At 36.5% G+C, this 24,837-nt stretch overlaps 2 protein-coding genes across 11 annotated transcripts; one reads left to right on the top strand and one right to left on the bottom strand.

The window, feature by feature from the left end:
• Positions 1-666: 666 nt before the first annotated feature.
• LOC126849042 (probable ATP-dependent RNA helicase DDX27) lies at positions 667-4,531 on the bottom strand. The gene is made up of 13 exons (XM_050590500.1): positions 4,327-4,531; positions 3,931-4,113; positions 3,719-3,809; positions 3,396-3,541; positions 2,900-3,205; positions 2,685-2,812; positions 2,373-2,570; positions 2,147-2,291; positions 1,887-2,068; positions 1,483-1,814; positions 1,131-1,376; positions 984-1,065; positions 667-807 (listed from the first exon to the last, which is right to left on the bottom strand). Exons 1-13 carry the CDS (start codon positions 4,378-4,380, stop codon positions 717-719), a joined length of 2,184 nt encoding a protein of 727 aa, XP_050446457.1. The 5' UTR covers positions 4,381-4,531; the 3' UTR covers positions 667-716.
• Positions 4,532-4,747: 216 nt separating this feature from the next.
• LOC126848885 (triple functional domain protein) lies at positions 4,748-24,543 on the top strand. Of its 10 annotated transcripts, none has more exons than XM_050590164.1 (29): positions 4,753-5,003; positions 5,931-6,221; positions 6,318-6,431; positions 6,549-6,873; positions 7,003-7,661; positions 7,838-7,945; positions 8,344-8,439; positions 9,063-9,241; positions 9,306-9,453; positions 9,565-9,756; positions 9,896-11,911; positions 12,029-12,220; positions 12,331-12,594; positions 12,694-13,050; positions 15,712-16,258; positions 16,558-16,633; positions 16,779-17,184; positions 17,305-17,391; positions 17,463-17,800; positions 17,902-18,061; positions 18,137-18,364; positions 18,445-18,633; positions 18,721-18,956; positions 21,237-21,525; positions 22,351-22,900; positions 22,983-23,526; positions 23,587-23,925; positions 24,003-24,195; positions 24,348-24,543. In XM_050590164.1, exons 2-29 carry the CDS (start codon positions 5,961-5,963, stop codon positions 24,453-24,455), a joined length of 9,201 nt encoding a protein of 3,066 aa, XP_050446121.1. In that variant the 5' UTR covers positions 4,753-5,003; positions 5,931-5,960; the 3' UTR covers positions 24,456-24,543. The 10 variants fall into 10 exon arrangements, 9 of the variants coding, with proteins under 9 accessions (XP_050446127.1, XP_050446126.1, XP_050446124.1 ...); XM_050590163.1 differs by having other exon boundaries at positions 16,743-17,184; XM_050590166.1 differs by lacking the exon at positions 7,838-7,945 and having other exon boundaries at positions 4,754-5,003; positions 16,743-17,184.
• Positions 24,544-24,837: the final 294 nt, after the last annotated feature.

Raw genomic sequence — 24,837 nt, 5'->3', positions numbered from 1 at the left:
AATTTAAATTAATGTATATGCAATTTTTAGTACACATGTGTAAAAGGACGTTTATTGTTTCGATATTATTTATTAAATATTTCTAAATATTCGAATAGAAATATTTTTGAATATGAATTTTAAATTTTAAATCAAATGGACCTAGGTTTTGAAATATTTAAGTTCTCAACATTATAATTATCAAATTTAAGCATTTAATATTACATTAGATCTAAAAATGAATGCAAATTGCGAACGAATTCATGAATGATGATGAATGATTGAAATCGTATTAATAATTATAGAATTAACGTATCTATTATCTTTTCACAGAAATTACAGTACAATGCAATGTTCAACTACTACGTAATTTTTCAGATTTGTGAAAATATAAAAATATTTATGTTATTTTTTTTATATTGTCATTAATATATATTTTTTCATATCATTTTTCTCTCACTAGAGGTATATATTTCTATCAGCAAATATTATTCATACTTCTCTGTTGAAAAGATATCTTTGCAAGTATATAATTATTTCCCTGCATAGTACTGCAATTTTTTCAAACAGGTCATAAACTATGAAAAGTATACATAATCTGATTAAACAATCAATCAGTGCTATTCATCTGTCAATCTGTGAAACGTAACGCGTATTGTATAATCATTCTATAATAAAACACACAAATCTAATAATATGCCATGTATTTAATTATAAAATTATGCTACATTATAAAATTAACGTTTTTTAGAAAATATTTTTTGGCCTTTTCTTGCTATATTTTTTCGTTGCATCTTAAATGTATTTTGTTTTTTTATAACATTTGCCCTAAAATACATAATAAAGATTAATATACACTGTATAATATACATTATATAAAGATATATATATATATAAAATAAGAAAAGATATAAATATTTCTCTCTCTCTGTCTATATATATAGACAGAGAGAGAGAAATATATCTTTTCTTATCTTTCAATTTTAATAAAAAAATATACTCACTCATATCGCATTCTTTTGACACCTTTTTTGCTCGTGTCCGTTAGATCAGTGGCAAAGGACGATCTTGATCGTTTCAATGATCCTGAAATAACAATTTGTTAGAAGAGAGAAATTCTTTTGATATTATAAAATAATACAAAATTATACCTTTTTTATTAAAGTCACGATTATATTCATCCATAACTACTCTGATCTTCTTTTGCTTATTGCTCTTTTTGGCTAATCGCGCTTGATAGGCAGCTATCTTTTCTAATTCTCTTTTAGCTCTATCTTCGGCTGTATCCTTCTTAGGTTCGTTTTGCATTTTCTTCTTTTTTTCTTCCACTATGTTAGAAGGTTCCTTTTCACGCTTTTTATTTTTGTGATCTTTTTTTTTACTTAATCGAAGATTATCTGAAAGTATACCAGAAATTTCAGTAGTTTATGCGATTGTGTACTAGTAATAGAGAATAGAACGTAAAATATATTAAAATGTGTGTCACACAACTCTCTTGTTTACCTTTTTCTTTCTTTTTTTCGTTTTTAGTTTGGAACCAACTTCTCTGACATCCCTTGACATCTTCATCTTTAAGTAACTTCTCAACACGATTAGCTTGATTCTCTATCTTAGCCAATTCTTTCTCGTTCTTTTCTTCTTGTAAAATTCTTTCTACATCTGTTTCCAGCGATTCTAATTTCTTATTGTATTTCTCTATTATGTCAGGTGGTATTATCCTATTTTTGATTGGATTTTTTGCTTGCTTAATAATTTCTTTCACTAAAGAACGTTCCTGTTCACCAGCTAACGATACAGAAACACCTCCACGGCCTGCTCTTGCAGTTCTCCCAACTCTAATAATAACAAATAAAATTTTTTTTTTGTTATATCTTTGGAATATGAACTGTGTTAATTAGAAATTATACCTGTGTATGTAATGTTGTAGAGTAGCAGGCATCACAAAATTAATCACAGTTTTTACACCGCTTATATCCAAACCTCTTGCTGCAACATCAGTTGCTAATAAAATATCAATTTCTTCCTCCTTAAATTTCTGAAGATTTTCCAGTCGTTGTGGTTGTGTGAGATTACCATGAAGTTCTCCAACCTAGTTAAGCATGAGAAAAGAAGAAATAAAATATATAAATGTAATTACTAATTTCACTAATATTAAAAATTGATTTACCTTCAAGCCTAATAATCCCAATAAAATATGCAATCTATGGGCCTGTCTTTTTGTTTGTACAAAAATCATGGTATGATCATGAAAAGTTCGACAAACTAATGCTGCTAGAATTGCTTCACGATCTCCTTCTCTTTCTTTACGTATGCTGAAATCACATTTGTTGAAAGTAAAAAAGAGAGAGTAATAAAAAATATGAAAAATATTATTATAAATGGAATTTACTTACCGAATAAATTCTTGGCGTAAGTTAAAGGCTACATCTTGATTGCTATCCACAAATATTTTAATAGGTTTATCAAGAGATACTGCTGCTAAATCTTTGACTTCTTCAGTCATAGTAGCAGAGAACAGGATAGTCTGTCTGGTTCTTGCACATTGTTTAACAATGTATTTCATTTGTTCAGCAAAATATTCATCTAACATTCTTAAATTAAATATATAGATTAAATTTTATATATATATATATATATATATATGTATGTATATATGTATGTATGTATGTATACGAGTATATATTCTTATATTAATTATTTTTTACCTATCAGCTTCATCTAGAATTAATACTTCTATACTGTTTAATGAAAAAGTAGGTGCATTTTTTAAGTGATCAATTAACCTTCCAGGAGTTGCTATTACAATATCTGGATTTTTTCTCAATACGCTTTCCTACATTATAAAAATATGTAAATTTATTATCCGATTGGAGATAATTTATATAAAAGAAGTTTATACAAAAGAGACAAAATAACTCACTTGTATTTTCACATCTAATCCACCTACAGACAAACCAACTTCTATTGTTGTAAATTGAGTTAGCTGTTTTGTTACTTGATAAACTTGTACTCCCAGCTCTCTAGTAGGTACGAGTACAAGAACACGTGAAATAGCAGGGCCATCCAGTGGCCTGTATAATAATCTCTCCAAAGTTGGGAGCATATAAGCCGCAGTTTTTCCAGTGCCTGTCGCTGCACAACCACAAATGTCACGACCCATTAAAGCTACAGGAATGGTAGTAGCTTGTATGGGAGTTGGTTGTACAAAATTCATTGCTGTTATAGCCTAAAAATTTGTAAAAATCAATCAGCATCTTTTACATTAAACTTTTTTCAAGTTCAGTTATTTTTTTATATATTAAATATATTATTGTATATATATATATATATATATATATATATATATATATATATATATATATATATATATATATCTATATTATTTTAGTAATTACTAATTATTATATATTGTATACCTTTAACAAAGGCCTAGACAAATTCATTTGATAAAATGTAGAATATGTTTGAGAATCTGTATATTCTTCAAAATCAAGTGCTTCTTCATCATTTTCTTTAACAAGTTTTTTTATTTTCTTTTTCTTTTCCTTGGTCTTAACAGTATCTACAATAAATTAATAAATAAGATATATACACTTTATTTACACAATCTCAAAAATATATAAATATTTTATAATAAATATATAATTAAATTTTATATTGTATAAGTATAAATAATACCTATAGAATTCATAATTCTTACAAATTTGTTTTATCGTGTAAATAAATTGAATATATGTACCTTTTTTGAGCTCATCCTCAGATAGGGAAATAGTATCATCATTCTGATCTGTTTCTGGTTCAATTTTAATAGGATCATCCTCTGTTCCATCCTAACAAATATAATAACAAATTCCTTCTAAGTAATTTCATATAAATTGTAATAATATTTGATACAATGTACGTTGCATGTTATTATAATTTTTAAATAATATAGATAACAACATCACACACCTCTTTGCTATATTCTTTTCGAATCTTCTTTATCTTATCATCTAATTTCGTTTTTGCTTTACGTTTAATATATTTGCTCAGATCATTCCAAGGATCCTGATTGTATTCAGCTGCACTGCTTATAAATTCGAAGCTACTGTCAAAGTCTTTATTTCCTTTCTTTTTTTGCTTCCTTGGCTGAAACTAATAGAAATCTAATATGTATTCTCTTATTTAAGAACATATAAATTCGAAATTCTACTATGGGCCTGGTATCTGTCGTGCGAAGGGTGTTCAAAAAATCCGAGATCCGAAAATAAAAATGCTTTCATAAAAATAACGAATAACATCATGTGAAATAATATTTTATACCCAGATACATGTGTTATATTTTTTAATATAATCATTTCAACTTACATCGTCTTCTTCGTCCGAACTTTCCGAATAATTTGCAGATTGTATAAATTCCATCTTGAAAATGCTTGGACCGTATAATTAGGTTAGGTTAATAGAAATCTCTCTACACTTGAAATGAAATAGTAGTTCCGCCGGTTCTAAAATGGACCCAATTAACGCTGCTGTATGAGTTAGAAAAAGCGTATTTCGAGAAACGGTGATCTCTTTCAGGCCGAATTCACAATAGATGCAGTAAACTTTAAGCCGTAAGAAATTAACCAATCACCGTTGAATGTGAGAAGAATAACCGAATATGATTGGTTAATTTCTTAGGGGTTAAAGCCTACTACACCTATTGTGGAGCCGGGTTAAGTAGAACCAAGTGGTAGCCTAAATATAACGTTGCAAATAAGTACATATATACAATAATTCGTGCGAACGCATCGCGCGACTCGTGCTTCGTGCTGTCCCCTTGGACAGTATTGGCGAGTGAAGCTGCTGAAAACTTATGATTTGAACATGGCAGCGGTGCTCTCGGAATTTTATTCGCATACTCGAGGTCGCTCGAGGTGGTTTTAACCGTGTCGATAAAGCGACAATATGAATGGTAATCTAGCCTCGAGAAGAAATTCGATAACACGACGACAAAGAACAGAGACGCTGGAATCGCCGTAACCGGACAACCGGACTTTTTACGGGTAAGCAAAACCGATAAATTTTTCGTTTATCTCGCGATTTTTCGCGCACGCCAACGGAATGTAAAACACGACGATTCGTTCGCGTCGCAAAATGACGGCGCGTGATTGTAATATCCTTTGCTATCTGCCAAAATGATAGGATCGCATTGAAAACATTCGTATGTAGGCAGTATTTGTGACAGACCGTTACATGTAGAGAAATAAAACGATTGATATTATGTGTGCGATATGTGCGTGTGCGTAATTCTTCTTAATATTTTATTTTATTGTCGCGTTCAAGATATTACGCCTATCATTAATTTGACCGTCTGTAAAGCCTGAATCGCGAAAAGCGTCTGAATAGAGTGATAGTATTTTGATGGGGGACTTGGAAGGGATAAGAGTATGCTTGCGATTACTAGCTATTCGTCGCATTCGCACTCACGCTACTAAACAACGGTTCTCGCGTTTCGCATTCCGCTCCGATGTTACGGCATCAACGAGCTTTCCCATAAGGAGTTGTACCGTGATAGAAATTTATATGGGATGTAGATTTCTTGTAATATATTTGTACATGGGTGTATATGTGACCTTGAATTTGACTATTCATTGAATGTATTTGTAAAGCTGAACAGTTACTTTACATTTCGTATTCTTTTTTCTTCGAGACTATATGCTGATCAATTCATTTAAACAGTTATAATTTGAAGTTGAGCCAAAATGTATAATTATATAGCTATTTTTATTAAAGACAGGAATTTGACGCGGTTTTTATTTAGAAACATGCACAGATTTATTATCGACTTATATTTATATAACATTCTTCATTTTATAATCTTTATATTATAAAGTAACAGTAGTTTAAAGTAGTAACTAAAAGTAGTAAGTTTAAACAGTAGTTTAAAAAATAATAGTTTATCGATATGTTTTATCTATCAATGTAAACAGGTCATGACAATTTAATAAAAAGTAAAAATAATGGATGGTACACGAGCGGCAGAAGTATTGCCATTGTTGCAAGAACGTTTGGCAATACTACCAGGTGGACGAGATCGTAGAGGGGGTCCTGTGCTTCTGTTTCCAAGTACACCGAGACGCGAACGTGCGAAACCTGAAGATTATAGACGTCTCCTACAATATTTATTTGCTATTCCAAGCGATGAAGCTAGAGGCCTACGATTTACTGTAATTGTGGATATGCGTGGTACTACTTGGGACTCGGTCAAACCCATTTTGAAGGTTGTCATCATTAATGAATGTTTGAATATTATTTGTTCTCTGCTTATGCAGAGAAAGATATCAGGTGACATAGAATTAAGGTGAACATTTTTTTAGGTATTACATGAGCATTTTCATCGTATAGTTCATGTCGCTTTTCTCATTAAACCAGAAAACTTTTGGCAAAAACAGAGAACTTCATTAGGCAAACAGAAGAAATATAATTTTGAAGTAAGTATATTTGCATATTATTTTAAATAATTATTTATATATTTATATTATTATTTGTTTGCAAATATTTTTAAATAAATTGTCTAAGTAATATTAAAAAAATATGTTTACTTTCAGATTAATACAATCAGCTTAGAAGCTCTTGTAAAAGTTATAGATCCTTCTCAACTCACCTCAGATTTAGATGGATCTTTGCAATATGATCATGCTCAATGGATTGATACTAGATTAGTTGTAGAAGATTTTACGTGGCAAGCAGCTGACCTTCTCGATCGATTAGATGACTTGCAAGAAGATCTTAGTCGAAATGATTTTGCTGATGATGTTGCAGGAGCTAAGCATGGCATTGATCTACATAACGAAATGAAAAAGAAAATTATGAAAGTTCCAGTAGAAGATATCGAAGTTGTTGGACAACGCCTTCTTCAGCGATTTAATAATAGTTAGCTTGTGATTCTCAAATATTTTTATTATGGATAGACATAAATTTTTTTCCATGATAAAAATAACTGTAATAATGTCAAAAGTCTGAAATATACACAGCATGTAATACATATAAATGTATTCTCAGGTACAGCAGCAACTGGGGGAGAAGGAGGAAGTATTGACAATGGTGCGGCAAGTTGCGTGGATTCTGACGGACGAGCACTAGCTACTCTGGTTATACAGCATTTGGATTCCGTGCATGCCGCGCAGCAGCATCTATTACAACTATGGCATATTAAGAAGATGAAACTGGATCAGTGCTTTCAGCTACGGTTATTCGAACAGGATTGTGAAAAAATGTTTGATTGGATTTGTCACAACCGAGAGGCGTTTCTCGCTAGTTATGTGGAGATTGGTCGCTCGTATCAATTGGCTAAGAATTTGCAAGAGGAACATAAACATTTTACAATGAGTTCAATGAATGTTTATGTGAATATAAATAAAATCCTCACAATGGCTGGTAAATTATTGGAGACGCAACATTATGCGGCTGGACATGTACGAGCAGTGGCGGGTCGTCTAGATCGAGCTTGGAAGGAATTCGCCGCGGGTCTCGACGAACGTACCGCGGTACTTAGTTTAAGTGTAGTGTTTCATCATAAAGCAGAACAGTATGTCGACAATGTAACTGGTTGGAGTCAAGCGTGCGAAATTAGCAATCTGCCTAATGAAATTCCAGTACTTGAGTCTCATATTCGCCAGCATCAAACTCTTTACGAGGCAATGTGTCAGGCATATACGGAGGTAAATTTTATCCTACTTAGTAGTATATATTTTATCTAACATGATTGATTTTGTCACAAATTTGGCACAGTGGACAAAATTATCCTTTTGCGTTTTTGTCACAAATCAACGCACACAATTTTTATTTTATAAATTTTTTTTTTATATGTACTGTAAATTTATTTGATATTTAACAGGTTTACAATACATATCAAGCATTATTGAGCGGCCTGGGTTCAATGCTGCAAGTATGTCATAATGTGAACGCCCGTTCTTCAGGGTTGGATACATTTCGCGTCGATTATGTACGAGAAATTTTCAGTTTTTAAAGCTTTCAGGCAATAGAATTCATTACTTGCTTGGTATTTGGGTGCTATTGGAAATATCTATCTGCAAATTCTCTGCAATAATTAACATTTGATGTAATTTCCTTTTTATAACCCAGGCGCGTCTCAGTACTCTTAAATAAGTTTTTTTTACACATTGGCGCACATTTATTTGTTCATCATTATCGATATTTCTTAATCTACAATTTTTAACTGTTCTGTTCTTATTTAAAAAATTTAAACTTTGATAAAAATAATTCAAATTATTGTATGTGCCATATACATATATCACATAGACTTTGATTTAAGTAAATTTTTACACAAATGTTGTGTATACAAATGTTTCTCAAACGGGATTGGATAAAATTCTTATCTAGGTGCATAGTACGAGTAAGAAGCTTCTTTATCAACTGGATCATCTTGTGCAAGTCTGTAATCAACCGCAAGGAATTGATCATGTCGCCAGAAAACATGTACGTTAATTGGTGTTTATAGGAACAATTATTGTTGTTTTTCCTTTTTTCCTCTTTTTGCATTATTAAAGTCTTTTTATTTTTATTTGTGCGTTTCATCTTTTTAAAATAAATAATTTGATTGTTAATATAAATAATGGATTAAAAACAGGCAAATATTAATTGTTAAGTTTATCAAAAACATTTATAATTACAATTATGAGAAAAAAATTGCAAGTGCTTTCTTTATTTCTTTCCATTAACAATTATACTTTTTCTTTTAATTAAACTATCCTTTGCATGGGATAAAAAATAGGGATTATTCTATAAATGCTGTTATTTAGCAAAATTAATATACATGTACATGTACGTGTGTGTGTGTGTGTGTGTGTGTGTGTGTGCGTGTGCGTGTGCGTGTGCGTGTGCGTGTGTGTGTGTGTGTGTGTGTGTGTGTGTACACAGTATATGCTTATGCTATAATCATGTTATATAGTCTATATAAATTTATTAGGGTAATATTATTCATATGAGATATTGATTGCATGGAATGCATGCAACATTATTTAACCAACTAATGATTAATTTACATTTTAAATTATATTATTAGATTATAAGATATCACAATTTACATCTGATTCACATAGGGTCAAGATGGACATAATATTGATAGTTATACCGGTACGAGCGGTAATCCGGCGGCTGATTACAGTGAAGGTGCATCCCATGTATTAGCTGTTATTCATCAGATTCTTGGTCATCATAGAGCGTTGGAAGCTCGTTGGCACGCCCGCAAAGTCAAGCTTCATCAACGACTTGCATTAAAGTATGAAAGTGAAAATTACATTTATTATTGTATGAATAGTGATGCATACGATTATAATTTTTAGATTGTTTCAAGAAGATGTAAAACAAGTTCTCGACTGGCTGACGAACCACGGCGAAGTGTTCATTAGAAAAAATACAGGTGTAGGTCGTAACCTACAGAAAGCGCGCGTCTATCAAAAAAGTCATGAACATTTTGAAAATGTTGCACAAGTAATTTTATATTATTCTATTTTTATTATTATATTATCTCAATATAATAATCATAATCATACTTATAATTCTTATTAAGAATGCTTTAATGTATATATTTTTTATTTACAGAATACTTATACAAATGCAACCAAATTGTTAACCGCTGCCGAAGAACTCGCTCACACGGGTGAATGCGCGCCCGACGAGATATACGCAGTGGCACAAGAATTGGAGACTCACGTTAGTAGTTTTGCAGCGAGAGTCGAGCAACGACGTCGCAGATTAGATCTTGCAGTGGTATTTTACACTCACGAGAAAGAGGTATATTTTTATCATCATTTATCGCGATATGTAGGGATGTTTACACCAAGTGCGGTAGCCTGTAAAAAAACACGTATATATGTTTGCGTATACACACATGCATGCGTGATGCCATTTTCAATGTAAATTTACTTTGCAGCTCATTGGGTGGGTAGATGAGTTACGTCAAGAAATGCAACAGGATGAGGTAGCGGAGAATCTGGAGACGGCGGAAAGATTGTTGGAACAATGCGCGCAACATAGATCGTCTTGTCTTGAAGCATGTGCTTCGACAATAGCCCAAGGCGAAGCTTTGCTACAAGAACTTCGCGAAGCGACTGATGCACCCGACACAACGGGCTCGATATCGGCGGTGGAATCGGCCTTAGATAGATTGGCGAGTCTGCGGCAAGAATTGGAAGATTTGTGGGCCACGAAAAAGCTAAGACTAGAATTATGTTTGCGATTACGCGTTTTCGAACGAGATGCGTTAGAAGCGAGCGGTCAGTTAGAAATGTGGGCGCAGGAATTGCAAGGTCCGCCACGAGAAGGCTCTCCCGAACAATTGTTGCGTGTGCATAATGATGGAGTTGCTCACATGCAGAATACTGCTTTTCAAATACTTCATCGTGGTCAGGAATTGGCACAAGTCTTGGAAGAAGCGGGAGTATGTATTATGGCAGATGGTCAGCACAGCGCTGCAGCGCGAGTACAGGTGCTTCTCGAGTTTTTAAACGAGAGAGAATTGGACGCGGAAGATCTCGCAGAAATGCGAAGGGTACGGTTGGAACAGGCCTCTCAATTGTTACAACTGCAGACGGACGCTTCCCACGTGATTAAATGGATACGAAACGGCGAATCGATATTATTGGCTTCGCTTAGGATACCAGACGATTTCGAGGATGCCGAGCAATTGGGAAAAGAACACTATCATTTTCAACTCGCGATAACAAATACTCACGCCTCCGCTGTGCAAGTGAAGCATAAGGCAGACTCTTTAATAAGTGGAAATCATTACGACCCAAAAAGTATTAGGGAAGTCGCGGAGGACGTTACTAAACGGTGGCAGCAACTAGTGACTTGTGCGGAAGAACGACATAAATTGATTACCGCCAGTTTAAATTTTTACAAAACAGTGGACTCGGTACGTTCGGTTCTTGACAGTTTAGAGTTACAATATAACGTGGATGATGACTGGTGCGCCGACGGAGAAAAGGCCGCCGGAATACCAGCAAATATCACTAGACATCAGGAGCAAAAGGAAGCCTTTCTTAAGGCATGTACGCTGGTACGACGAACCGGGGAAACTTTCTTAAAGTATATCAATCGTAGCCTACAATTTTATAGCTATCACGCTAACAGCGCCGGTTCCGCAAATAAAGTCAAAAATATTCTCGAGGAGCTGGTTAGTAAGGAAAACAAGGTGCTCGAGTTTTGGACTCAGCGAAAGAAACGCTTAGATCAATGTCATCAATACGTTCTGTTTGAACGTAGCGCGAAACAGGCACTCGAATGGATAAAAGAGACTGGAGAGTTGTATTTAGCGACGCATACCAACGTCGGTAAGAATCGCATTGAAAATGAACAATTGTTGCAAGAGCACATCGAGTTTAAGGGCGCAGCGAAGGAAACGCGAGAGAGAGTGAAATTGTTGATTCAACTCGCTGACAATTTAGTCGAAAGAGGTCACGCTCATGCCGCGGCGATCAAGCAGGCAGTTGCCGAGGTCGATCAGCGATATAAAGATTTTAGCGCGCGAATGGATTGCTACAAGACGCAGATCGAAGATGATCTCGGCATTCAGTCCGACGAGGGACACAAAGATCTCTCCATCGATCGTAATTCGGATCCGTTGTTGGAGGAGAAGATCAAGGGTAAAGATCTCAAGGAATTGAACGAGGAAAAGAGAAGATCTGCGCGAAGGAAAGAGTTTATTATGGCTGAACTTTTGCAAACCGAGCGTACATACGTAAAAGATTTGGAGACTTGTATTCGTTGCTTTCTAGACGAAACGCGATGCGGAAAGGGAAACGTTCCGTTGGGTCTGCAAAGCCGAGAATCAATAATTTTTAGTAATATAGAGGAAATACATCAGTTTCATAGCAATGTATTTCTACGCGAGTTAGAAAAGTATGAAACCATGCCGGAAGACGTTGGACATTGCTTTGTAGTATGGGTGAGTGTTGTATATGATAAAATAAATTTTGTACAAAAGCACAAGTTTTTTTTCTATCACACACACACAAACACACATTATGTGTATATTATACATCGCATAATAATTCACATATAGGCACCTAAATTCGACATGTACGTGACTTATTGTAAAAATAAGCCCGAGAGCAATCAGCTGTTGGTAACGCACGGTGGAACATGGTTTGAGGAATTGCAGAGAAAGTATAGAGTAGAACATCCTATTGCTGCGTATTTAATCAAACCTGTACAGAGAATTACTAAATATCAGCTGCTACTTAAGGATTTACAGGTATATATAAAGGAATAGAAGAGCGAGAAGGAGAATATGTATATCTCAAGTCGTTTATTTTTTAACATACATATATATCATCTCAAATTTTTTATTTTTTTTTATTGCAGGCTTGTTGCCAAGAGGGACAGGGCGAAATAAAAGAAGGATTAGAAGTGATGTTAAATGTGCCTAAAAAAGCTAATGATGCCTTACACTTAAGTCTATTGGAAGGTTGCGATATTAGTACAGATGCGCTCGGTGATGTCGTACTACAGGATTCGTTCACGGTATGGGACCCGAAACAATTGATTAGGAAAGGAAGAGATCGTCACATATTTCTTTTCGAATTGTATCTTCTCTTCACGAAGGAAGTCAAAGATTCTGCCGGAAAGGTTTGCATACATAACAGTCATTAGTTTTAAATAAAATCTTATTATATCTTATTGTTATCTGCATCTTATTGTATCTTATTATAATTTACGTCTTTTTAGGTAAAATATGTTTATAAAAATCGCCTGTTGACTTCCGAGTTGGGCGTAACCGAACATATCGAAGGCGACGAATGCAAATTCGCAGTATGGACAGGACGAGCTCCGACCAGCGATACTCGCGTAGTGCTGCGAGCGAATTCGATGGATGCGAAGCAGCTATGGGTGATGAGGTTACGCGAGGTTATACAGGAGACCTTTTTGGGCAAAAATATGCCTAAGAGCCCTGCTAAAAAGAGCTCCAGTCAACGCTCCAGCAGAGATTTGGAGGAATGCGCGTCTTTGGATGAAAGTGTGGAGAATCTTGATAGAAATTCATTGGCTTCCTTTGGATCGACTAATACTACGGATTCTGATAAGGTAAAGTATTATCTTTTTATTATAAGTTTTTTTATCAAAACTTATTTTTATATATATAAATTTTTTTATTAAAATTTATTTTTGTATGACTCATAAAGTTTATAAATTAATTGAATGAGAAAAATTGAATTGAAAAGAAATTCCGCATTAAAATATTAGATAGCTTCAGTTTTTTTATAATTATTATATATTATTTTTTTATTCAATGAGAAAGTATTGAAAATAGTCCATAATTTTCTTAAATGAACGATTTTTCTTAAATATATGATGTATATATATATATATATATATATATATATATATATATATATATATATGTATGTATATTTATAAATTTTAATCGTTTTATAAATAATTATGATTCACAATTAAATTATTCTTTGTCCTGGATAATAATATTCTATTGCAAAGATATTTAGCTGTCTTTTGTATATCGAAAGTAAAATCTTTAAACCTCTTATCTAATTATTTAAAATTAATCAATTGTTGGTGCGTTTCATTTTCGAAAAGAAAACTCAAATTTATATTGATTAAATAACGTGCAATTAGGATGAAACTCCGGGATATATTCTGTATGAAAAGCATATTCATTTTTTATCTACTATTTTTATTTTCAACCTTTACATTTTTCTCCAGAATCCAGACAGTGTAAATGTATCTTCCTTTGGAGTAGAGTTTATAAAAAAATTGAACTCTTTCGTTATCGGAACGATCCGCTCTTCCCGAACCTCGCTCGAATGCGCTATGTGATCCGTCCAATTTCTTACGGATTCCTCCCTTCCTGCAGCAGGCAATACGACACGGGGAAGGCCACGGAGGCCACTACTTGCGCAGGGTTGGGTGGGGCGCGCAAGTTGGGTTGGGTTAGTTATAATCTCGTCACTCCGTACGGTCGGGAGGCCGATCAAGTCGACGATCAGTACGGGCGCGACTCCCGGGTCGCATGGATCCGCTCGAGGATCTACGCGGCTGATCGCGAGATGTTGATGAGCAAATCGTATAATGTTTTGACCTTCTTGACGAGAGAAAAGAAGAAAAAAAAACGACAAGAAACGCGAGACTAAACCAATGGCGATGGCAAATATACTAAACGTCGTCATACGTACGACAATGTGCTCTGCGCGTAAAAACGTCCTATTAAACACATCGTTTCTCTCCTCTATACTACGATTGCGTACGCGCGTTGTGTGAAAACCGTACCGATCCGGCGAATTGACGTCATGACGTCACCGGCTGGGAAACCGGCAACGATTGCCCAGAAGGCGCGCAGAAAGATCTCCTTGCCGTGGTTCCGTCAGGCGACATCGTCGCACGCGACCCTCTCCAGACAACATACCATCGATACACCAAGCTCGTTCCAGGCTCGACTTCTGCGCCGTCAACCTTCCCTAACCCAGGTACTATCATATCCTTGCGCTATCCCCTGTCTGTCCTACCTTTAAGGTAATCATCTCTTAGGTCTTTCTCTTTGCAAGTCGTAAGATTAAATCATTTCTTTGTTTGCTTTACTTGGCAAATATTTTTTTTTTTTCATTTTTAAAGAAATCGGAAAATATGCATTTTATTAAAATGAAAATTCTGTTGTAGAAGAAAGATTATGACAATAGTAATCTCGATATAACACGATATACGTTAAATATATATCTTTTTTGAAGCGAAGATTGTAGAAATAAATGCGGGCTTAAAATGATCGACTCGAATTGCGAATTAATGCGATTCATCTGGAAACTTGAAAAAGAGTAAGAATAATTTAAATTTTGTTATATATATGGAAGCGATAACATGTAATCTGATAATCTTTTTCACATTTTTTTATTGTGTTTTCACATATCTTCACCTTTCTTCTATTTCCTTTATTTTTCTCCTCGGTTTAGTCATTTGCGCGGTGTGGCGCGACGCGAATTTGGCACGAAAAATTTGGCGTGGAAAATTCTATTTTGGATCGCGGAATGTACGAAAAGCGGACGAAGCATCGGACGGGACCATTCGCGGCCACGTCCGGCAAACAATTGCGCGTCTTTCGCGACGATGAGAAACATCACCACATTGGTAGTTAAACACGGTAAACATACACATCCGCAATATAATATACGCACACGCACGGTATTTATAGTAACGTCAAAGGACCGTCGCGTCGTGACATAAGCTATTTTCAAAACGCCGGAATCGTGCGTGTGATTAAAAGCGTTGTAGAAGGGCGCGCGCGAGACACGTTGACACTGATCTACTGATGATCAGAATCATTCAGGCATCAGTAATCGAATTTCGCTCCGTCGATCCGCAAATTCAAAGACAATCGGTCCTTCGCAGCGAGAGTGGTTTTCCGAGATCGACAGAGAGGAGGAGGACGATCGTATCGACCCGGTCTACGCTTGCGTAAGCACAAGAGGGCAGTTCTTCTCTTCCTATTCGTTTTGCTTCCCTGCTTTCGGTATATCCCACCACCCTCTTTACGCTACTCCGCCCGTTGTTACCTCTCCTCCACCTATACTCTTTCGCCGTTACTTTTACGCACGCGCGCACTTATAGACGCATCACACTTGACTAATTATCCGTTTCTATATTCGCCTCTGATCTATTATTGGTATTTAATATGTATCGAGCGCGATTACTTCTGCAATGGGACAAATCTATCGAAAATCTTTAATATATAATTCTCAGACCGGAGTAGTCGAAATGACATGGGTGGTCGCTGATCATATGGCGGCGCCGGGCTCGAGAGAACTCAGCGTGACGAAAGGGCAGCAGGTCGAGGTGTTGGAGAACGGCAGTAGCACCGGTACCACCCCCGGTGGGGTTCCCAATACTGGTGAATGGACTCTGGTACGTTTACCACTCACGCCAGGACAAGCCGAACCTCCTGTGGAGGGCCTAGTGCCCACCAGCGCTCTGAAACAGCCACCGGCCGCCTCCTGCAAAACTTCGCCGTCCAGAAAAGCGTCCACGCAACAGCAGCAACAGTCGCATCAGTATCATCAACAACAACAACATCATCATCCGTCGTACTATCAACAGCAGCAAATCAATCAGGCAATCGTCCAAACACAACAGCAGCAGCAACAGCAAACTGCCGTCACATCGTCGACTACAGTCAATACATTGTCGTCGAGCACTGCAGCTAGCATCGCACCGGTCACGCAGCAGACGGCTTCGTTGACGACTTCGTTGTCGTCTGCCGTCCTATCGCCGATGTTATCGGAGGATGCAGGTGAATGATGAAAAAAGTAATTCGCGATATAGGATATCAAACTATCATCTCGTATCTTTTTATTTCTTTCTGTGACATACTGCAAAACAATTCGGGTGTATATCAGTGGCACACAGAGAAATAAAAAATTTATTTGTGATTGCGTAAATCTGCAAGGAAGTCGCGGTAAACCGCAAATTGGCGTAAAGGCCACACAATGACGCGATCCTACACTCGCGTCTTATCAATTCCGATAAACGTAACAAATTGAAGCGTGATTTCAAAATAAAAAATAATGCCGTTTTTTTATTGATCAACAGAAACTACCGGAAGCGACGGTAGTGGGTCAACGACTAGTACAAATTCACCTGGCAACAAGAGGCGAGGTTTTAGCGGGTAAGCACTTGATAAAAATTACCTCATCTAAATCTGCCTCTCTCTTATTTAGAAATGTCATACGTACAACGATAATCTTGTATCGTGGCGGGTACATTTCTGTTTATAGACGGAAGTGGCTCCCACCGCCTTTACGCAAACTTAGCCAAGGTAAAGTGGAGAAAACCAATACTGTAGCTGTGTCGACGTCATCGTCTCCTTTGATTGGACCGACTTTGAAGAAAAGCAGCTCGGATAAACGCTTTAAATTACCGAGCGGCAATGAGCATAATCGACCTGGCAAAACTGCGTTCGATGTCCAAGAGGGTGAAGAAGGCGTTAGTAAGGAGGAGGAGAATGAAGAGCAGCATGAAGTCGATGTAGATGTAGACGTTACATGTGAAAGCGACGATACGACAGCGGCAAGTTCGCAAGAACAAAACGGTGGTGAGGATGCCGACGATGATTTGGAACTTCCTCCTCCGATGAAACCTATAACCGAACCGATACTTGTAACAACCGCGAATGGTCCGTCAGGATCTACGATGCCGAGTGAATTGCCTGGAAAACGAGTAAGTATTTGAATATTTTTAAAGTACTTTGTTTCCCCCCCTTTTTTCTTTTTTAATTGTTTCATTTGTCTTAAAGTTTTTTATAATACATATATTTTTGTCGCTTTATTATTTTAACAGTCTGTTGAGCGTTCGACGAAAATTCTCGATGGCGGCGCCACGACGGCCGATCTATCGGAGATTGAGCAGATTGTAAAGGAAAGAATGGTAAGTCTGTTCACAAATAGATACAAATTTGTGTATTGCTCTAAGTATTACGCATATTATTGCATCAACAGGAGCAACACACAGAAAATCAAGAGAGGCACAGTCTTATGCGAACCCCTAATGGGAAATCGTTGAGCAATGAGGAAGAATATTGTAATGCGACCATTAATCCCATCGCTGTCGAAGAATTAGATCCGGAAAGTACTGCACTCACCAAGCGGCAATTTGTTATTCGCGAGCTGGTAGAAACCGAGAGAGACTACGTCAATGATTTGAAGCACATAGTCGAAGGTTATATGGCACTAATGCGAAATCCCGATTGTGAGATTCCCTTACCGGAAGATTTGCGCGGTGGAAAGGATAAGATGGTTTTCGGTAACTTAGAAGCTATCTACGAGTGGCACAGAGAGTGAGTCATTGAAATTTTTATCCGATAATTGTATCACATATGAAATTTACACACACACACACACACACACACATGTTTATATCGACGTTTCTTGTTTTCAGTTTTTTCCTTAAAGCTTTGGAACGTTGCTTAGAACGCCCTGAAGAGCTCGGACCTCTTTTTAAACGTTACGAGCGCAAGTTACATATGTACGTGGTTTATTGTCAAAATAAACCCGTTTCGGAATACATTGTGTCTGAATATATAGATACATATTTTGAGGTAAAATCATCAAGTGACTGATAAGGCATAAAATGTAAAACTATGTATTTAAACCACACGACATATGTGTTATAGGAACTTAGACAAAAACTTGGACATCGTTTGCAACTCTGCGACTTGCTGATCAAGCCCGTACAAAGGATTACAAAATATCAACTTCTTCTACGGGAGGCATTGCGCCTCACTGAACGAACCCAAAGGTTATCGGAAATCGAAGGCCTCAGAGCGGCAGCTCATGTCATGCGAGTTATTCCTAAAGCTGCAAACGATATGATGGACGTTGGGAGATTACAAGGTTTCGATGTGAGTATCGTTCGCTTTTTTCCTCACTTTTGTTTTACATGGCAAAAGAACATTTACTATGTTTCTTAACTTTCTTTTAGGGGAAAATAACAGCACAAGGAAAACTCTTACTGCATGGACCGCTTCTAGTATCAGAAATATCAAATGTATTGACAAGAGAAAGGGAATGGCAAGTCTTTCTTTTCGAGCAAAATATTATCTTTAGCGAAGCTGTCGGCAAGAAGACACAATTTACCAATCCTGCCTACATATACAAAGCACATATTCAGGTAAAATAATTAATTTTTTTATTTCTCTATTGTTCTTGGTCATTTTCGATCGCGAGAAAAAGCAGTATTGTTACATGTTGTACGTAGGTGAACAAAATGAGTCTCGAAGATTCGAATGACGATCCGGAGAAATTTGTCATTCGATCAACGGATCCTCGAAAGCCCGGGCTAGGATTTTCTTGTAGCGTAGCGGAAGAAAGTAGTGGACCGCGCAGGCAGGAATGGGTAGACACGATCACTGCCATCCTGCAAACTCAGCGCGATTTTCTCAAGGCGATACAGTCACCGATTGCCTACCAGAAGGAACTTACCAAAGATCCACTGTAAGCGTTTCTAAACTTGACACATTGAACTTACACACTCTCTTTTAATATTCGATCTGTGAATATTCGTTCCGACATATTTTTGTATATTTTATATGAAAAGAGACACACACAACATACACACATCCATACACACGAACAAAATGGCCATAAGAGCTAGATAATTAATCGTCAGTCGTTTCCTATAAACGTCTCATCTGCTTTCCTCTGCACTCTTTGGCACCAATTTCATCCATTTGTCGAAAATTAAACAACTACTTTTTAGCATATTTGAACATATTTTAGTACTTGTAGATTATTATTAATATCACATGCTAAAAAGTGTGCACGTATCCAGTCATTTTTCTCACATTCCTTTTCTGTGAATTATCTTTATGTATCTGATGATGATATCTTGCTTTCGTAGTATAACGATTCAGTATTCAACTATATATTTCTCTGTGAAAGCTTATAAGAACGTCTATAAAATACTGTAAAAAAAAACTTCTACTCTTCTATTGATTAATAAGAAATAAAATACGATTTATACACACACATGCAGACAGACAGACATATACAGAGGAGTATATGCAGGGTGTTACACAAAAGTGATGCATTATTTTTTAATGACACAATGATGGGCGGAAATAATTTTTCTTTAGCACAATACAAATGGGCAGTGACAAAATTAAATTTTACATGTATTTACATGACTAGATAGTCCTATCGAAAATTGTAGATGATGTATTGTCTCTAAATTTTTGTTGAAGACGGTCATCAAAAAAAGCAATGCAATACTTTTGGAATATACAAATATTAAATATAATATATCTTTTCATATTCGATGACGTCTCGAAGCGATTGTAGAATTCGACTATCGTTCTGTATCAGATATATATATATATATATATATATATATATATATATATATATATATATATATATATATATATATATATATATATATATGTATATATGTATGTATGCATAGTATGTGATGCATGATGATGTATGTATGTATGTATGTATGTATGTATGTATGTATGTATGTATGTATGTATGTATGTGTATATATATATATATATATACATACATACATACATACATACATACATACATACATACATACATACATACATACATACATACATACATATATACATACATACATACATACATACATACATACATACATACATACATACATACATACATACATACATACATACATACATACATATATATATATATATATACATGGATATATATATATATATATATAATATATATACTTCAGTGTTTTAGATCGCCGCGAGCATGCCAGAGTTGGCAAACTCTTTTTATTGTTTAACGGATCAAAATCTATTCACCTGTTCCTTAACGTGTACTATTCCTCTAGACTTGGCTATCCGAGTCTATCAGAGCCTATAAAATGTGTGCTGAGATCCGTTCCAAAGCGCATGCATTTTACGCGTATATTATATGCACATAAATGGGGGTATTTTGTTGTTACATATACATTTACATCTACACACATGCGACTTGTAACGATATGAAACAGTAAAAAACGCGCTGCGAGTGCGATGTATTTACTAACGTCATATAATAATATATGAAGACACGCAATATATTTATAATAATTTTAATAACATTTACAAAAGCAAGCGCGCGCTCGCGAGTCTGTGAACAAACTATGGCGTCGTGACAGTATGCTGTGTATATATATTAATTGTGCGCGATACGATTGAAGATTAGTCGAAAGCAAAGCTATATAATTGACCCGCGAATCATAAGAATTTTGTCTAGAATAAAAATTGTAAATTAATGATTGAGATATAGAATGATTGTGATGTGGATATTTCCCTTATCCTGCTATCTAATATACATGCCCACTCGACTAACCAGAGCTTGTTTTCTTTATAATTTCATCAAGAACACAGTACTGCGGAAAGCTTAAGTCCAGTATCTTAAGTGTGTATCACTGTAGTGATCACAACCAGCCACTTACCCACCATCACCTACCTTATCGCCATGCGTTGCTATTAAGCACCCACCTATTCTTCGACACGTATGAAAAATTCAAGTTGCCGATGACATCGATGCCTTCATATCCTGGCTTATGCCGAGACTCGTTTCTTCCGATCGCTATAAAATTTACAATACTAACTAAATTTAAAATGCTACAAGTTATTTGATAAAACAAAGACGCGTTTTAACATTTAATTGGCGAATATCAAAGTGCGCGAGTCTCGACGCGTAGTACTGTGTCTTGGATTTCATTTATGATTTGCTGGCGTGTAGCCGTGCCGCAACCACCACCACCATCACCACCACTACCACATCAGAACCCGTGATTCGAGCAACCGTATCGGTTCCTCCGACGCTGATAGTCCCCGGGTCGACGAATCGAGACAAGAGTAACGATCGAATAAGGACGAATCAACAGCCAACGTTGCAGCGCTCTTATACCGGAGGATTGGATCATGTGCAACCACGTACACCCAGCCCGACAAAGAGTAGGCTAAACTTCTTGGAAGGATTTAAGAATACTTTACGCACACGCTCGCCAGGTCGCAACCACTCCATTCCGGTGAGCCAATCCTGATTGAGATCTTTGTCACTTAGGCTCTTTGGAGCTTATACATACAGTATCATTTGTATCAATTTAGAATTCTTGATGATTGCAGCAAAGGGGCTCTCCTTCCTCTTCTTCCTCTTGATGCCTGTCGCTATCTACTGCTATCTATTGCATTATCTTCTGTCGGTGCGACGATAAGTCATATTTTTGTTATTAAAGAAAAAATTCCATATTGAGACTATAAAAGATCGTAATGTTCACGAATGCCACACGTCGTATCTCCTGATGTAATAAGATGAATCTTATACGGACATATATATCACGCGAGAAAAAAAAAATACATATCTCTAGGAAGAATAATTATTAGAAAAATGAGAAAAGCTCTTATCTTATTGTAAACTTTTGATTCTACAAGCTTTGTTACCGCTTCTCCAACTAACACATTTTCTTGTTCACTATACATATAATATACTATTGTTTTTACAATTGTCGTCGCTATACAAACATTATCGCTAGCACTCCGCCGAAACGTCGCAATCAATACCGCCTCAGTAACTGCTATTGCTCTGCTATACTACGTTATCACCGACCATCTGTCAAAACCGATGTCATTACTACCGCCGTTATTTCTTCCTCTACCGGAACATGTACGACTGCTACTATTATTGCTGCTACTCTCGATGCATTGCACAATGGAAGTTCTTCCTGGGTCTTTTTGTCGCACATTCTCTGGGTGAATACAAAATTGCGGGGCAGACGCGACGCAAGTTGCATGAAAAAAATACGTTTAATGTTTAACGCACATGTCAAATATGTATAATAAGAGGATTTCTTTAGGTCGTTCCAGGTGCTCGCGTAAGATTAGCTGCGGATTGGGGAAAGTTACATGCCGGAGAGGAATTGATCGTCTCTCATCTCGATGGTCCGGGTTTAGTGGTATCTCCGATTAATACCAAGAATGACCTATGGATTCCAGCGAGTCTTATTTCGAACTCTGCAATCAGTCGAGCATGGTCATTTCGACCGCGAAAGATGGTTGATTTTACGAAAAGCGATCATGCTGTCGATGAATCGACGATGACGTCCGAGGAGAAGACGCCGGCTATTCTGAGCAGCCCGATGTCGATTCGCGCGACCGCCGGAGAAATTGTTAGACTCTCTGTCGAGACGCACAATGCGGACCGCAACAATCATGCGACTGTAACCTGGAAAAAGGAAGGAGAGGATCAATGTATAAAAGAGAACGATCGATACCAGTTTCAACAGAGCATGGGCTTTGTATACTTGCAAATCACCGGTTGCCGGGCTTCGGACTCTGGCGTATATCATTGTCACATCAAATGCGAAACGGGCTCCTGCTCTGCGAGGATTTCTCTGTCTGTCATAGGTATATAATAGTTGAGCGCATATGATGCGCATATTATGTATAATCTTAGTGTATTATTAAATAATTTGATGTTTTCTCTCAGGCGGAAAGAGCAGTACTTTAGTACGCGCGTTAGGATCTTCGAAAGTGGAAATCGATTGGGATAAACAAGAGATTAGTAGTGCGTCATGTAGCATAGAATGTCGAACTTTACCATTGCAACGATGGGTGCCAGTATTGAAGCAAGTTAATGAACCACCCGCTGTGCTGGATGTGTCACCGGACGCTTCGTATAGTTTTCGTGTGATAGGTGATGATGGAAGCACAACTTCGCCATCGATCGTGATAACATTATCAAGATTAGACACAGACAGCGGAGCTGAATGGGAATCGAAGCAGTTTGTCTGTAGATATTTGGAGCTGGACGAGCTGGGTAATGGTAGATTCGGCATAGTTCGTCGTGCCAGAGACAAGGGCACCGGTCAAGAGGTGGCTCTCAAGCAAATTCCGCGACACAAACAATCGAGATTACTGACGCGGGCGGAATATGATGTGCTAGCCTCCACTCATCACGTCAACATCATCAGAGCATTTGCTCTATTTGAGAACGCGCCACGACCCGGCATAGACACTATCGTTTTGGAACTGTAAGTTCTATTTGCATGAGAAGTTTCTCTTAATAATGCGCTGTTTTTTTTTCTTTGTAGGGTCAAGGGCCCGACGTTATTTGCATACCTGAGTGAGAAAACTGAGTACACTGAAGCGACAGCGACGCGATACACTGGTCAGCTGTTGTCTGCACTGTGCTGGTTACACTGTCGCAGCCGAATGCATTTGGATGTGAAACCAGAAAATGTTCTCGTCGATCAAGAGACGGATCAAGTGAAAGTGATAGATCTGGGGGAAGCGGTGAGGACTCCGATCGACGAAATTGTACCGCCTCCCTCTGATCTGGAATTTGCCGCGCCAGAATCGGTGCTAGGTAGACCGACCGGTCCTTACACTGACATGTGGGCTGTCGGAGTTTTTATTTACGTTCTGCTAAGGTATCTTAAAAAAAATATTCAAATATATTTTATAATCTTTTTTTTTATTATATCTCCATATGTTGTGGAAATGCTAGTGGTTTGTCACCTTTTCTGGACGATTCTGTGGAAGAGACCACCGCTAACATACTCAAGTGCGATTTCTGTTTTCCCGATGAATATTTCGAGACAATATCCAGTGATGCGAAAGAGCTCCTCGGAAGATTACTGCGTTTGCGTGGCGAGGATCGAGCGAATGCCGAATTTTGTCTTGGTTCGCCGTGGTTGAAGGTAATAAACTTGTGCACTTGAAACTTTTGGACATATATATATATATATATATATTATATATATATACACTCAAATAATAATTCTTCTTCAAACATCTTTCAAAGATTTATGAAGAATTATCTTATAATAAAAATTTGGTTTTTTTTTCTCAGATATCGACTGGTGCTACCATACTGTCTACAAGAATGGCTGCATTTATAGAACGTCGTGCGCACTGTCTTAAATTGCGTCAAGACCATAATGACAGTTTTTATTCTTAAAACTAATAGTGCGATATAAGAGCATGTTACTTAAAATACATGACAAATTTGTATATGTAAATAGCAAAATATACTTGTAAATGTTTAACTGACACCTTATTTAAATTTCCATATGTGAGTGGGTGCATATTAATTCTTATTAAGAAAACATATTTCTCTTTTTCTTTTATTCTAGTGAAATATTTTTTTCGCGTTCTATCACTTTAAACGAGTTCTTTACATTATAATATTTTATTGATGGCGAAGGAAAAAAAGAAAAGAAAAATCGCGACATAATAATTTGCATATTAAAATGCTGGATGATTTTGATTATTTGATTCAATTTTTCTTTTATTAGAAAAGAGACAACGCAAAGAGACTTCTACATATATTATACAAACAA

The sequence above is a fragment of the Cataglyphis hispanica genome, chromosome 4 (genome assembly GCF_021464435.1).
Source record: "Cataglyphis hispanica isolate Lineage 1 chromosome 4, ULB_Chis1_1.0, whole genome shotgun sequence".
Lineage (NCBI taxonomy): Eukaryota > Metazoa > Arthropoda > Insecta > Hymenoptera > Formicidae > Cataglyphis > Cataglyphis hispanica.
The sequence above is the reverse complement of the archived record's forward strand: the minus strand, read 5'-3'. Positions and strand labels throughout refer to the sequence as shown.